This window comes from Indicator indicator, chromosome 23, assembly GCF_027791375.1.
Source record: "Indicator indicator isolate 239-I01 chromosome 23, UM_Iind_1.1, whole genome shotgun sequence".
NCBI lineage: Eukaryota > Metazoa > Chordata > Aves > Piciformes > Indicatoridae > Indicator > Indicator indicator.
In genome coordinates, this window is record NC_072032.1 from 461,379 (window position 1) to 475,012 (window position 13,634).

General features: G+C 47.4%; 1 protein-coding gene across 1 annotated transcript in view; it reads left to right on the plus strand.

Moving 5' to 3' along the window:
• Positions 1-13,634, plus strand: part of KDM3A (lysine demethylase 3A) — a 31,066-nt gene that overhangs the window by 14,979 nt on the left and 2,453 nt on the right. The window contains exons 12-23 of the mRNA XM_054391703.1: positions 1,445-1,659; positions 4,853-5,005; positions 5,195-5,290; positions 6,215-6,342; positions 7,888-8,074; positions 8,493-8,662; positions 9,427-9,663; positions 10,355-10,526; positions 11,417-11,507; positions 12,055-12,185; positions 12,870-12,989; positions 13,084-13,223. Of these exons, the coding sequence (XP_054247678.1) occupies positions 1,445-1,659; positions 4,853-5,005; positions 5,195-5,290; positions 6,215-6,342; positions 7,888-8,074; positions 8,493-8,662; positions 9,427-9,663; positions 10,355-10,526; positions 11,417-11,507; positions 12,055-12,185; positions 12,870-12,989; positions 13,084-13,223 (1,840 nt within the window). The remainder of the gene's footprint in view (positions 1-1,444; positions 1,660-4,852; positions 5,006-5,194; positions 5,291-6,214; positions 6,343-7,887; positions 8,075-8,492; positions 8,663-9,426; positions 9,664-10,354; positions 10,527-11,416; positions 11,508-12,054; positions 12,186-12,869; positions 12,990-13,083; positions 13,224-13,634) is intronic.

Sequence of the window (13,634 nt, forward strand, 5' to 3'; positions counted from 1 at the left end):
AACCTCCTCTCAGGGAGCTGTAGGGAACAATGAGGTTTCCCCTCAGCCTCCTCCAGACTAAACAATCCCAGCTCCCTCAGCTGCTCCCCCCAGTCCTGTTCTCCAGACCCTTCCCCAGCTTTGTTGCCCTTCTCTGGACCTGCTTCAGCCTCTCAATGTCCTTCTTGGAGTGAGGACCCCAAAACTGAACCCAGCACTCAAGGCGTGGCCTCTGCAGTATTGAGTACAGGGGTATGATCACTGCCCTGCTCCTGCTGCCCACACTCTTGCTGATCTAGGTCAGGATTCTGATAGCCTTCTTGGTCACCTGGGCACACCTTGGCTTATGTTTAGCTGCTGTCAAGCAGCACCCCCAGGTTCTTTTCTGCTTGGCAGTTTTCCAGCCCCTCAGAAAACTGAACAGAAAGGTTACATAAAATCATTGGCAGGGAGGAGACCCTCAAAAAACTCCTCCACTCCTTCACTGGTTTCTTGAGGTTTATTCTTCTGCCACAACACTGTCCCCTTGCATGTTTTGTATCTAGAGGCTTAAAAAAAAAAAGGTAAAAAAAGCTGTGTTACTTCTCTGTTCTTCAACCTCAGAGATTTTACTGTACTCGTTTTGAGATAATCTGACCTGGAAATGGTCAGAAACTTGTGAGACCAAGGTAACAACAGACTGTGCTAATTCATGTTGGGCTGCAGTGTAGCTCAAAGCACCAGAGTCCTTCAGTTTAGAACCTGAAGCTGATGGAACTGCCCCTTTCTATTGACTAGGAAATCTGCAGTGCCCAGAGATGGCATTGGTCTGGTGATACCAGTTGCCAGCATGTGTTCTTACCACAGTTAACTCCATAGTGAGCACACTATCATCAGAGGTCTCCCTCCCTCTACAGCATTTGGAACAAAGATTTCTGAAAGCAGGAGCAGAACTCTGGATGGTTTTTTGTTCAGTCAGATGCTAACAGTACAGGTTTTATTCTTTCCACCTACTTAGAACCACTGAAGAAAGTTTTACTCAAATTTGGCTCAGTTCCTTGGTTTTGGCAGCTTCTTATAAATGAATTGTTAATAGAATGTTTTCTGTATTTCAAGTGGTGTCATTGCACACAATTATAGATGAAATTCTTACTGCTACTGTCTCTAGTTGTGATCCTCAGTGCCAATGCATCTTAAAGATTGTTAACCTCGCTTGGTTTTGTGTGAATAAAAAAGACAAAGCCTTTAGTTAGGAAATCTACCTTACTACAAACAAAACCACCCTGGTTTGAGCCTTTTTTTTGTACCCAAGCAGTACATTAAGCATGCTTAGTGCCAGTGACCAGTGTGCTTGTCACAGCTGTAGTGAGCAGTGAGTTCAACTCACTGGCACACAGCACATTCAGGCATTGCCTCCTTGCAGTGAATGCAGAGTGGAGCAAGATTTGAGATGATGAGTTGTCTCCTTTGCCCCCTCTTCCCACAGGCTGCAGTTCAATAAGCATGGAATATTGCGTGAGGAGGGTTTCCTGACTCCAAACAAGTATGACCCTGAGGCCATCAGTTTGTGGCTGCCTTTATCAAAGAATGTAGTGGGGCTGGATCTCGACACAGCAAAGTACATCCTTGCCAACATTGGAGACCACTTCTGTCAGCTGGTGATATCTGAAAAGGAAGTGATGTCCACCATTGAGCCCCACAGTAAGAGGCATTTCTATGAAAATAATGTGTGCTTTAACAGCTTTATGGCAAACTTTGTCCTCTCACCTGTTTGAAAGTGCACTGCATGCATTTGGAAATATCACACACAGCTTCAGTGTTTGCCTCCTCTCAGGAGAGGTGTGAGCTAGTGTCAGCAGCTCTGCTCACAGCAGGGAGAAAAGGAAAAGTCATTCCACTCTTCTTTGTCAGCAGACTCTCTTCACGTTGCTTTTCCTGTTGCAGAGATTACGATTCTGTTCTGGAAGCAGGTGTGAAACCCATAAATTACAGAGAAGGCAGCTGACAACAGTCTCCTCTTAGCATGCAAATGAAATAAAGCTTTCATTTGAACTTCACAAATTCTGTTAGCTCACTTTGGTTCCATCTTTTGGTTCTTACACCATGGACCTAATACTGCAGTAAAAGGAATCCTTGTCTTCCACCTGGCACTGCCCAGCAGGACTGCTCAGATGCTTCTACAGTCCTGCCAGCAGCAGACCCCCAGCCTTGAGTGCAGGGGGGTGGCCACATCAGAATCTTTCTGCAGCAAACAGCAGCCGACAAATGAGGAAGGCTATTGCTGTGACCTTGCATAATCACTTGTCAGAGCAGAGTGATTTGAAACCACGTTTGGTTTTTGGATTATAGCTGCATGACCAAGATGCAGAAGAGTTTAGAAGACTCTACCCAGTACCTTCTGCCTTTGGGTAGTGTTGACATGCAACATCATATCACATCACCAGGCACTCCCAAGTTGTGGAGAGAAGGAAAGTGAAAACAGGGCTTGAATGCCCTCCCAGAGGGGAGTGAGGACTGGAATACTTAAGCGCTTGTAGAAGGATGAAATTTTGAGTGGAGTTCATTAAACAAAGCGGATGCATGCAGCAGGGTATGGACCTGTTAGCAAACCTACCAGAAGCATCCTCTGCTGCAAAACACAGAGGCAGGTGTGAGTGCTGGAGATGGCTTGAGAGGAGCAGAGTCTTGCGTCTCTCTTTGATTGGTTAATGCCCTGGCTGGTGAGAGTAAGACAGAACTCTCTCATTGAGAGGGAGGATATTTGTAATGCCCTGGCTAGGAAAGAGGCTCTTCACAGTCTAGATGCTCATTTATCTCTCTGAACAGCTCAGTGACAGAAGCCTCACTTGGCTGGCACAGGGAAAAGGCAGATTCCTCTGCCACTGTGATTTGAAGTTAGGGTAAACTTCCCTTGGCAGAGGCCAGTTGCAGTGATGCAGTTTTACAAACACTGACAGACTGACCTTTTCCAAAAGGCAAAAATATTTTGTTCAGGTCCTATTTTTAGAAGGTCATTTATCTTTGAATATTTGTTTACACTCCACAACATGTCTCAGGGTTAGCCCTGCTCCTCTTTTACCAATGAGATACCAGACAAGTAGAGCCAGAAGACAGAGAGGTGTGAGGGAGAAAATTTTGGAGAGCTTCCTTAAATGGAGTCCTTAAGGGCCTAGTGGAAAAAGCAACAAGTGAAATAATCTGTGTAGTAAAAGACTGAGTGTTGAAAGAACAGCTTGTTAGGTCATATTGCTCCTTGGACACCAAGTGCCAAAAGGAGACCTACAGAAAGAGGAGGCAGGATCAAACTGCAGAGAGGAAACATAAGAATAGGAGGAGTGGAAAAGGACAGTGTTCAGGAAACTGAGGTATAAAAGAGAACAGGACCCACTTCATCCTCTTAGGGGAAAGCGGAGGATTAGCCTAGAAAATGGTAAATAAAGTGCATGTTTTCAGAAGGCAAAGGAGAATGGAGCTGGTGGTATTTAGATCTCTGTCTCCTGGAAGATTTTAGAAACAAGCAGTCAAACAGTTTTTATCTCCTACTTAAACTGTGCTGAGCTGTTCTGGTTTTGTTCCACGTGGAGTTAGTGGGCATTCTACAGGGGAAGAGCAACAGATGGCCTGGATCCCTGGGGTGGGTTTTTTAGCATACCTTAGGGCACGGCTGCTTGCAGCTTGCTCTTGAAGTGAAGAAAAGTTGTGGGCAGAAAAGTTACAGGTCTGGGAGGAAGCAGATGTGTGTTTCTGGTCCATTTTCTAGCTGATTACATAAATGAAGGCTAAAACAATCTCCACTCGGGTGAGACCCCACCTGAAGCACTGTGTCCAGTTCTGGAGCCTCTGTTACAGGAAAGATCTGGAGGTGCTGGAAGGTATCCAGAGAAGGGCCTCAAGGGATAAGCAGAGAGCTGGAGCTCCTCTGCTGTGAGGACAGACTGAGACAGTTGCGGTTGTTCAGTCTGGAGAGGAGAAGGCTCTGAGAAGACCTTCTTGTGGCCTTCCAGTAGCTGAAGGGGGCTACAAGAAAGCTGGGGAAGGTCTTTGTAGGGTGTCAGGGAGTGATAGGACTGGGGGGAATGGAGCAAAACTAGAAGTGGGGAGATTCAGATTGGATGTTAGGAAGAAGTTGTTCCCCATGAGGGTGGTGAGACACTGGCAGAGGTTGCCCAGGGAGGTGGTAGAAGCCTCATCCCTGGAGGTTTCTAAGGCCAGCAACCTGCTCTAGTGTGAGGTGTCCCTGCCCATGGCAGAGGGTTGGAACTGCGTGATCCTTCAGGTCCCTTCCGACCCTGACAATTCTATGATAATCTGTATGTAACACAGTCCTGGAAAGGTTTCTACACTGACCTGGGGGAGTGACTTGGGCTGAGGACAGGTGGAATATAATGGGTACATAAGAAACCTGAGCAGCAGTGCTCACTTGATCAGAGATCAACTTGTCGTTCCCAGAAGGTCTGATAGACTCCTCCACACATACAGAAAACTTACTCAGAGCAAGAGAACTGCTTGCTCATCATGTAGTTGGAGGAGGGTAAGGACAAGCTGGTTGGGGCAAGTTAGACGTGAGGCTCAGCTTGACAGTAGAAACTATTGTTTTTTTCTAGGGTAGCTGTGGAATTTGCAGTTGGGAGAATGTCAGCAGTGTGCATGGGAACTTGGGCAAACACATCAGGAGTAGGAGCTGGAGCTGCACAGGAGGAATCAAAATGGTCCCTAGTGCTTAGGCTCACTTCTGGCCTTGCTTTCCTGAATCTGTGAGCAAAGGCTTTGCTTTGGAGCTCTCATAGACACCCAAGCCTGCCTCTTGTGTCACTGAAGTTTGGCTGAGCTCTGTTCAGCATGCAGATCTTTGTTCAGCTTGAGCTCACCCTGCCTGCTGTGTCCGTGCCCACAGGGCAGGTGGCCTGGAAGCGGGCGGTCCGCGGCGTGCGGGAGATGTGCGACGTGTGTGACACCACAATCTTCAACCTGCACTGGGTCTGCTCCAAGTGTGGCTTTGGAGTCTGTGTGGATTGCTACAGGATGAAGAAAAAGAGCCTACATGAAGGTGAGAATGGATGTTGGTACTTGACACAGAGAGGGAAGAGGGGAAAGAACTGTGAAGTCACTAACAAACAAGGCAGTGAGGCTTCCCCACCTGAGCCTGCTGTAGGCTGCAGTGTCAGTGGTGTGGGGAGCTTTGCACAGGAGGCTGAAAGGTGCACTGATACAACCATGGGATGGTTTTGTCTTACAGATGATGACTCAGATACTTTCTCCTGGTTTAAATGTGTGAAGGGGCAGCCACATGAGCCAGAGAATCTAATGCCTACACAAATAATCCCTGGAAAAGGTACTTGGTGTGGGTTGGATTTGCCTCCGGAATATACTTGCCACACCAACTTGGAATTTTGGAAAACAAAATGAAGCTAGCATCACAAAATGGACTAAATAGGAAATTATAAGAGGCAATAAACATATACAGGGTATATTGACATATGTTCAGTTACCTCAGAAATACTCCCTTACACGAAGTCCCCAACTCCAAAGGAGGCTGCACAGAGTTTGCCTCCTTCTCCCTGCCCGCCCCCCCCCCACCCTGCCTTCTCCCTCTCTGGTACCTCACACGGTAGTCAAAGATTATTCCTTCAAGACCAAGTTTAGAGAGAGGCAAGTTGCAAGCAGGCAGAAGCAACAGGGAGAAGAGAAAGAACTATCTGTAGTACAAAATACAAGATTTTCAGCAAACCAATGGGATGGTATAAACTTTGCTTGCATTATTCTGTGTCCAGTCCCTAAAATTGTTTATTTTCTAGACTTAAAATCTCCAGAAAATTCTTATTCTTATTTACAATTAGTGTTTAAGCTAGGCACTAGCTCTAATCTGCAACAGTGTGAAATACTTGTTTGGGATGAAAAAATGCAGCAGACTTTTAAAGTCTTTTTGTGTTGTTGATGATGCTCTATTATGTGAGGAGGTTTTTTGTTTTGTTTTGTTTTTTCCTAGGAATAAAGTTAGTAAAATCTTAGTGTTTCTTGCCCAAAGAGTGGAGCACTTTGTAGTTAGTACTGTTTAATTACCTTGGACCTGGAGCAGCCTGTGTAATTAGTACTGTTGAATTGCCTGGGATCTTTACAGGGAAGTAGCAAAACTTCTCTAGTGATGGGCTGAGTCTTGTGCCATTGTTTACCTGCACAGCATGCCCAGGTTGGCAGTGTTACTGAAAGCTGGATCCTCTGATCACTTGTGAGCTCATTGATGACTCTCTTCCTTCAGCTCTCTATGATGTTGGTGACATTGTTCACTCGGTGAGAACCAAGTGGGGAATCAAAGCAAACTGTCCCTGTGCAAGCAAACAGTTCAAGGCACTGTCCAAGCCAGCTCTGAAGGACGATTCCAAACAGGTATTGCTGCTGTCTCACTGTCTGCTGAGTGCTGGTTTGCCTCAATCTGCTGCCCATATTTGAAACCACTGGTAATGGACTTTGTGGGTCTGCCAATCCTGACCGCTGCTGACAAGCCACCAGCTAGGTGTTTGTCCAAAATCTCTGCTCAACATTCACCTTCACAGGGCACTTATTTTGGGGGGGGAAATCTAATTGTGTCCATTTGACACATGGATGCCTCAGTAAGTGACTTAGCCTTGAAAAATTACTAGATTGAGAATACCCTTGAGAGAACACTCTTAAGGACACACTAATAGGAATGGTTGCAGGGTGTAGCCCATCCCTGTAGGGTCCTCGAGATGTAATTCTTGCAGCAACTCAGAATAAGTAGGGCAGAAGAGCAGTAGAATTTACAAAAGAACTAAACATGAAGAAATTGAGTGCTGGAAGCACTGATCTTTGTGAGTCCTGGTACAAAGCTTGCTGCTCATTATACCCAAAACCAAACAAGCAGCCCCTACCATGTGTTTGTTCAGAAATGGATGTAGTAAGGTTTTGCTTTTGGAAATAGAGCATAAATTAATGGCTTAGTTTTGCATCATTTTGCAAGAACATAGCTGGGTTAGGTAATTGGTTGTATGCTCAGTTGTAAACTTCTTCTGAGAATAGATTTGTTAAGTGTAAAGAGGAAGCTGAGCTTGATGATGCTGTTGGTAATCAAAAGAAGAGATGAAAAATACTGTGAAGTATTAAAAGTGAGGAAGATGGTTACATGATTCATGTGTTAGCCTGCAGCTGACCTAGCTTCAGTCTTCTGTTTGTGGAGATTTCCTCTGACCCTTGACAAACAGCTGCATTTTAATTTGTGTGCCACCCTCTCCTTAAAATCAGGCACTGTGCTGGCTGTGTGAGGAGAAGCTCATTAAAGTTTGGAACGTTTTATACTGTCTTGTTTGGAGTCCTTGCCAAGCATCAGTAGTCAGTAAGAGATGAATTAAGGACATTGCAGCAATCAGACACAGGTGCAGAATCATTTCCCTACTGGAAAGCATTAGAGCAGAGGCAAGAAATGTAGGCAGTTACGGCAGACTCCCAGGGCAGAGCAGTGGTTCAGGTTATTCTGCTTGCTAGGATCTCCAAAGGAGCTGATAAAGTAGCTGTGCAGGAGATGTGGTTTGTGCTGCACCTGCAGCTGTATCTCAGTCCTGGCAGGGGAGTAGACTCTTGCCACTGCCTGATGCTGGTAGCACTGGGGGTTTGTTTGAGTCTGCTGACCTAGACCCCCAGCATAGCCCTGCTCTGAACATCAGCTGCCACTAGAAATACAAGAGAGCTGCTCTGGAAGCTGTGGTTGGTTCCCAGAAAATCCCTCTTGGGAAGCTCTGCCTTCCATGCTTGTCTTGAGGGGCAATGGCCTCTGCCTGCTCTTCAAGCCGGAGATCTGTTCTCTGAGTGACTCAGGGATGCAGTGCTGACCTCTCATGGAGGGCCAGACCCTTGGTTTGCTTGCTTCCCTTTGAGGAGAGTGTTTGTGTCTCTAAATCATCATCTTGTTTTTTTCAGAACTTGGTACCTGGAGAGAGGAGCAATCTCCAACATACCACTTTTGGCCTAAGCTCACAGGTCACTGCACATGATCCTCCTCTGAAGGCAGCAACTGGGAGTAAACAAACTGCCCCAGTAAATACTTCTCCTTCCTTAAGTTGGCTATCAAATCTAACAAGTGGAAATGTGAATAAAGAAAACAAAGGTATGTGCAGAGCCAGTGAAGTGTAAACCCTTTGTAGCTGTTTGTCATGCCAAGAGAGATCAGACTTGGCAGTGTCTGGCACTGAGAAGGATGTAAGCTGCTGGCTGGGATGTGTGCTCAGTGCCTGTCCTGCAGAAGCGGTCCATGGACTAAAAGCTGTCAGGGTTAGCACATTCTGTTTTAAAGACTGGATCAATATCCCAGGTATTCATGAAAATTCTATTGAGGGTTATTTTAGAATTGTGTGATTGAAACTTGGAAGTGTTGCAGAAAGCTAAATGGGAGGAGTGTTTGACCTGCAGGCAGTGGGAGCAGGTTTCTGCCCATGTGCACACCCAGGTGTGCATACAGTGGTGTTTTATCCTATCCAGAGAGCAGGAATCCTTCATTCACAGCTGAACTCTTTTCCTCATTTCAGAGAAACTTGTTGCACCGATTTCCAAGAGTGAGAACAAACCTCTCCAGACACTCCCTAGCCTGGCAAAGCCAACTGCAGCCCTGCAGACCTTCAACAGTGCAATCCTGACACCTGTGAGCAACAACAACACAGGCTTCCTGCGCAACCTCCTCAACTCCTCTGCAGCAAAGGTAGGGCAGAAGGCTTGGGTCACAGCTTTCACAAGGTACCAGCCTTAGGCTGCTGCTCTAGACCTGTGGGCACCTGCCACAGGCATTAGTCACAGTAGGTAAACTTCTCTCTTTGGGAAGAACTTGGTTCAGGTTCTGGGTTGCAGGGCTCCAGTTAGTGCTTTGTAGAGTAATAGTTTGGTGTCAGCAAGTCTTGCCTGGGGAGGAACTGGGAACCATGTGATGGAGCAGACTGATTTATGGAGGCTGGTGCATTGGATGGTATGTCCATTAGACTCAAAAGGTATCATCAAGGAACTTCTAGGTGGAGGGAAAATCCTTCTGTGGTGGGTGGCTGTCTTTGTCCTGCCTCCACAGGCTGGTTCACTTCAGGTGGTGTGGGCTTTGCTCTTCGAGATAGGACCTCAGAGTGGTGGGGTCAGTTACTGGCCTTGAGACTCCCATGCTGAAACTGCATTTCTGTTCTTTAATACAAAGAAAGTCCTGTGCCCCGCTGTGCTCTGTGGCTTTCTGCAGCACTGCTGACATGTCAAAGCACAGCTGAGGCCAGAATGCTGTAGACAGTGTCAGAAATGGCATTGACAGTGATGGTGAGCTTCTGAACAGCAGTGTAGTGCAGACTTCTGTTTCTCTGCACCACTGTCAGCTCAGGTGAAAGATTTTGAAAGTGGCAAATATCTTCTTTAAAGTCTGCAGGCCAAGGCAAGAGACAAGTGCACCAACTTCTCTTTTTGTACTTCTTTTTTCCTTTTGAATTACATTAGGCAGACAACGGACTCAAGAGTACACCCAAAATCCTTGATGACATTTTTGCTTCCCTGGTGCAAAACAGAACCATCACAGACTTGCCCAAGAAGCCTCAAGGCCTGACCATCAAGCCTACCATCATGGGCTTTGATACACCTCACTACTGGCTGTGTGATAACCGCTTGCTGTGTCTGCAAGATCCCAACAATGAGAGCAACTGGAACGTCTTCAGGGAGTGCTGGAAGCAGGGGCAGGTACTGAAGTCGGGGTTTCCATCTTCAGTTCAAGTGCTTTGCCCTTTGGTTGAAGTGCAGGTGTAAGCTTACTGCAGTTCACAGATTGCAGTGGGTTGGAAGGGACCCTCCAAGGCCATCTTGTCCAACCCTCTGCACTCAGCAGGGACACCTCCAGCTACAGCAGGCTGCTCAGGGACATGTCCAGGCTGAGCTTGAATGTCTCCAGGGACAGAGCCTCAGCCACCTCCCTGGGCAGCCTGTTCCAGTGTCTCCCCAGCCTCACTGTGCACAACTTCCTCCTGATGCCCAGCCTAACTGCCCTGCTCCACTTTCAAACTATTGCACTTCAGCCTATCTTCACAGGCCCTTCTGAGCAGTCCCTCCCCAGCCTGCCTGTAGGTCCCCTTCAGGTACTGAAGTGCAGATATAATGACAAGCAACCTTCATTAAAAGGTCCCTCGTGAATGGATAGGTCACAGGACAAACAGGTGTTTATCTTCCTGTTTGAAGTCAGTTTCTAACACACTGCTGTCCTTCTGGCTCTGTAAAAAGCTGCCTCAGTTGCAGTACAGAGCCATCTGCTGTCTGGCAGTGCTCTGGGAAGGCCCACTTCAGATCTCCAGTACATTGTCTGCATTGCCCTGGTCTGATTGCAGCTGGGATTTGCAGTGTTTCATAGTTCTTCACAATAGATTCTTCTTCTTCATAGCCTGTAATGGTGTCGGGAGTGCATCACAAACTAAATGCAGACCTCTGGAGACCAGAGTCCTTTAGGAAGGAATTTGGCCAGCAGGAAGTAGATCTGGTTAACTGCAGGACCAATGAAATCATCACTGGAGCTACTGTAGGGGATTTCTGGGATGGATTTGAAGATATTTCAAGTAAGTGGTGTTATTTGGGATTGGTTGGTGTTGGGTTTGCTTTGTTTGTTTTGTTCCAATAGGTAAAATATTCAACAATAAATTTGTCCTAGCCCAAAGCTGTCATCCCCAGGCAGCATAAAAGATGTTCCAGGCTTTTTCTTTATCCTGGACAATGTCTACAACCACCTATGCTCATGGGATGGTGGACTGCATAGAAATGATTGGCCTGTCTTGGAGGACTGTCCTTCAGGACTGTGGCTGCTTTAGTCTTTTGGGGAAGCACTAAGGAAGTCTGGGATCTTCATAGCAAGCGGCTCCACCTGTCAGCTTTCCTTGCCCAGTTGAGTGAGACACACAAGAGCATATGTAGGGTTGGTGCTCAGAAGGTGGTTGGGTTCTGCTGCTTTGACTGGCAGGTGCCTCCTGTACGTAAGGAACTAAGAGTTAATTGGTCTAAAAATGGGTTCAGGAGTGGTGAACATCAGACTTGGTATTGTCTTCATTGCTAGAGAGAATAAACTTCTTGCAGGAGGATTCATGTCTTGGCATGGAGTTCTACTTCATCTCTTGGTGAAAGAATTTGGTACTGGGGGCACAAGGAGTGGGATCTGGGAGGCTCCATTACACCTTTCTTCTTTGGGTTTGTCTCTAACCCCAAAGACAGAACAGGTGCCTGAGCTTCACTGTAGGAAGTGCTTGGGCAGGGGAGCTGGCAGAGGCCTGGTCTGGAACCTCCTGTCAGCAGCCTTTGTCGTGGCACTGACACCCTCCAGTGGTGTGAGGTCAGCTTGGATGTCTTTGGTTCCGCAGTAGTAGTACTAGAGTCAGGGTGATTTCTTTGTCATGGTTCTTTGGGTTCTGAGCTGTACAACTACTCAAAACTAAGCCCTGTTGCTGTTGGACAACAGATCGCCTGAGAACAGAAGAAGGAGATCCGATGGTGTTGAAGCTGAAGGACTGGCCCCCAGGAGAAGACTTCAGAGATATGATGCCCTCTCGGTAGGAGCTGACACAGCAGCTGCTGAGAGCTCTGTCACACCCCCAGTCAGGGAATGTAGGAATGCTGCTAGGGTTTGACACTTGCTGGAGTTCTGCGAAGCAGCTGCTCACATCCGAAGCCTTTTGTTTCCCACAGATGCCTGGCAGGGCTGGGAGTGCCGAGCAGGGTTTCCAATGGGCTTTTGCCCTGGGTTATTGGTTTAGTTGCTAAGGATTGGTTGGACTTTGGAAGCTTCCTAAAAGCCTGTGTCCTTTTGAAATCCAAGGGTCAGCTGAAGCTTATTCTTTCCCAAATGGTTTTTGAGTGTTCTGACTCCCTCTTTGATGTTAGTGGGGCTGGTGACACACATAAACAGCACTGCTCCAGAGCACTTGAATTTGCTTCTCTGCTGCTCTCCTGTGTCCTGCTGCTTTTGGCTCTTTCTGTGTGCCCAGTAAAGCCCCTGGGGAGAGGAGGCTTCTCCAGGTTCTTGACTGGAGAAAACTTTTGTTGTGTTCTTGTTTGCTCTGCTTTTTCTCAGTTCCTAACACAGCTGTTCTACTTCAGGTTTGATGATTTGATGAAGAATATTCCATTGCCAGAGTACACCAGGAGAGGTGGGAAGCTCAACCTTGCCTCTCGACTTCCCAACTACTTTGTGCGACCAGATCTGGGCCCCAAGATGTACAATGCCTATGGTAAGGAGCTGAAGGTCACCTGCACTGCAGGTTCAGATGGAAAAGTGCTGTCAGCTAACTGAACCCTGCAGACAACTGATCCCATTGATCTGAGAACCTGATCTTGCCTCGTTACCAGTGAGGATGTGATTTTTATTGACTGCTTTCTGTCTGGATGGGTTCAGGCCAACAGCATTTCCTCCCAGCCAGCTTGCTCCAGCTCTGTGTGCACAGCTGGAGCTGGCCACCTGGGTTTGTTGTGCTGCTTCTGGCTCCCTCACTTGTGTTACTTCTCCTTTTGGGGTTGTGTTATTTTGCTTTTCATCTGGAGTTCTTTCCATCTCCTCCTCAGTTCATCTTTCACTCATGGAGAGCTGGTGGCTGCAAGTGCTGTGGCAGCTGCCTTTTAGAGTGAAAAAGAGGGTGTTTCTGAAAATGCTTTCTTCTAAACTGCTAGAGAAGCCTTCCAGCAGGGCTTAGCTGTGGCTTTCTTGTATCAGGCTAGGTGAAGATACAGGTTGGTGTCAGCTTGATGTGGGGGCCTGGCAGCTGAACCCCTGGGAAGACACCAACAGGATGGGCTGAGGTCCTGGATAGAAAGGGTATTGCTGTACTGGGATCCTTGCTGATGGAAGGGAAAGCTCTCTGGTCAGTTCAGGTGGTTCTCCTGAGGGCGGCATAAGGTTTTTCTTTGCTGTTTTTCAGGCTTAATAACACCAGAGGACAGAAAATATGGCACCACAAACCTGCACCTGGATGTGTCTGATGCAGCCAACGTCATGGTTTATGTGGGCATCCCCAAGGGCCAGGCTGACCAAGAGGAAGGTAAAGTGCCTCGTGTCCTGGGGTGGGGGGAGGCTATTCCTGTGCTTAGAGGAAAGGTTCCTTTAGTGTAACTGCTCTTGTTTGCTCCCAACAGAGGTGCTCAAAACCATCCAGGATGGTGACTCCGATGAGCTGACGATTAAGCGCTTCACAGAGAGCAGGGAGAAGCCTGGAGCCCTGTGGCACATCTATGCTGCTAAGGATACAGAGAAGATCCGAGAGTTCCTCAAGAAGGTGAGCTCTGAGCTGCCTGGGGAGCTGCTCCTCTTGTGCTGGGAACAAATGTTACCTGGGCGTGAGTCCTGTGGGATGGGAGGAAAGCAGCGAGCTGAAGCTGCAGTGAAGCTGGTTGTGGATCCTCTGTTCTCTTGTACTGGCAGACATTGCCATGAGCAGAAATGGTTGGTTGAGACTGAAGCAAACCCACAGTTTGATCCTGAACTAGCTCCTTCCTGAAAGCATGTGAGATGCCAGAGCAATGTGTGATGCATAAACCTCTGCCTTGTTCTCTCCCTCCTCCTGCCTCTCTTCCCCATACCTTTGAGGTGCGGATAAAAGCGTGGCCTGAGGTGTTTTGGGTGATGTTTTCCTGGCAGCAGAAGGTTTGGTAGAGAAGTGACAACTGCATCCAGAAGAGGTCATCAC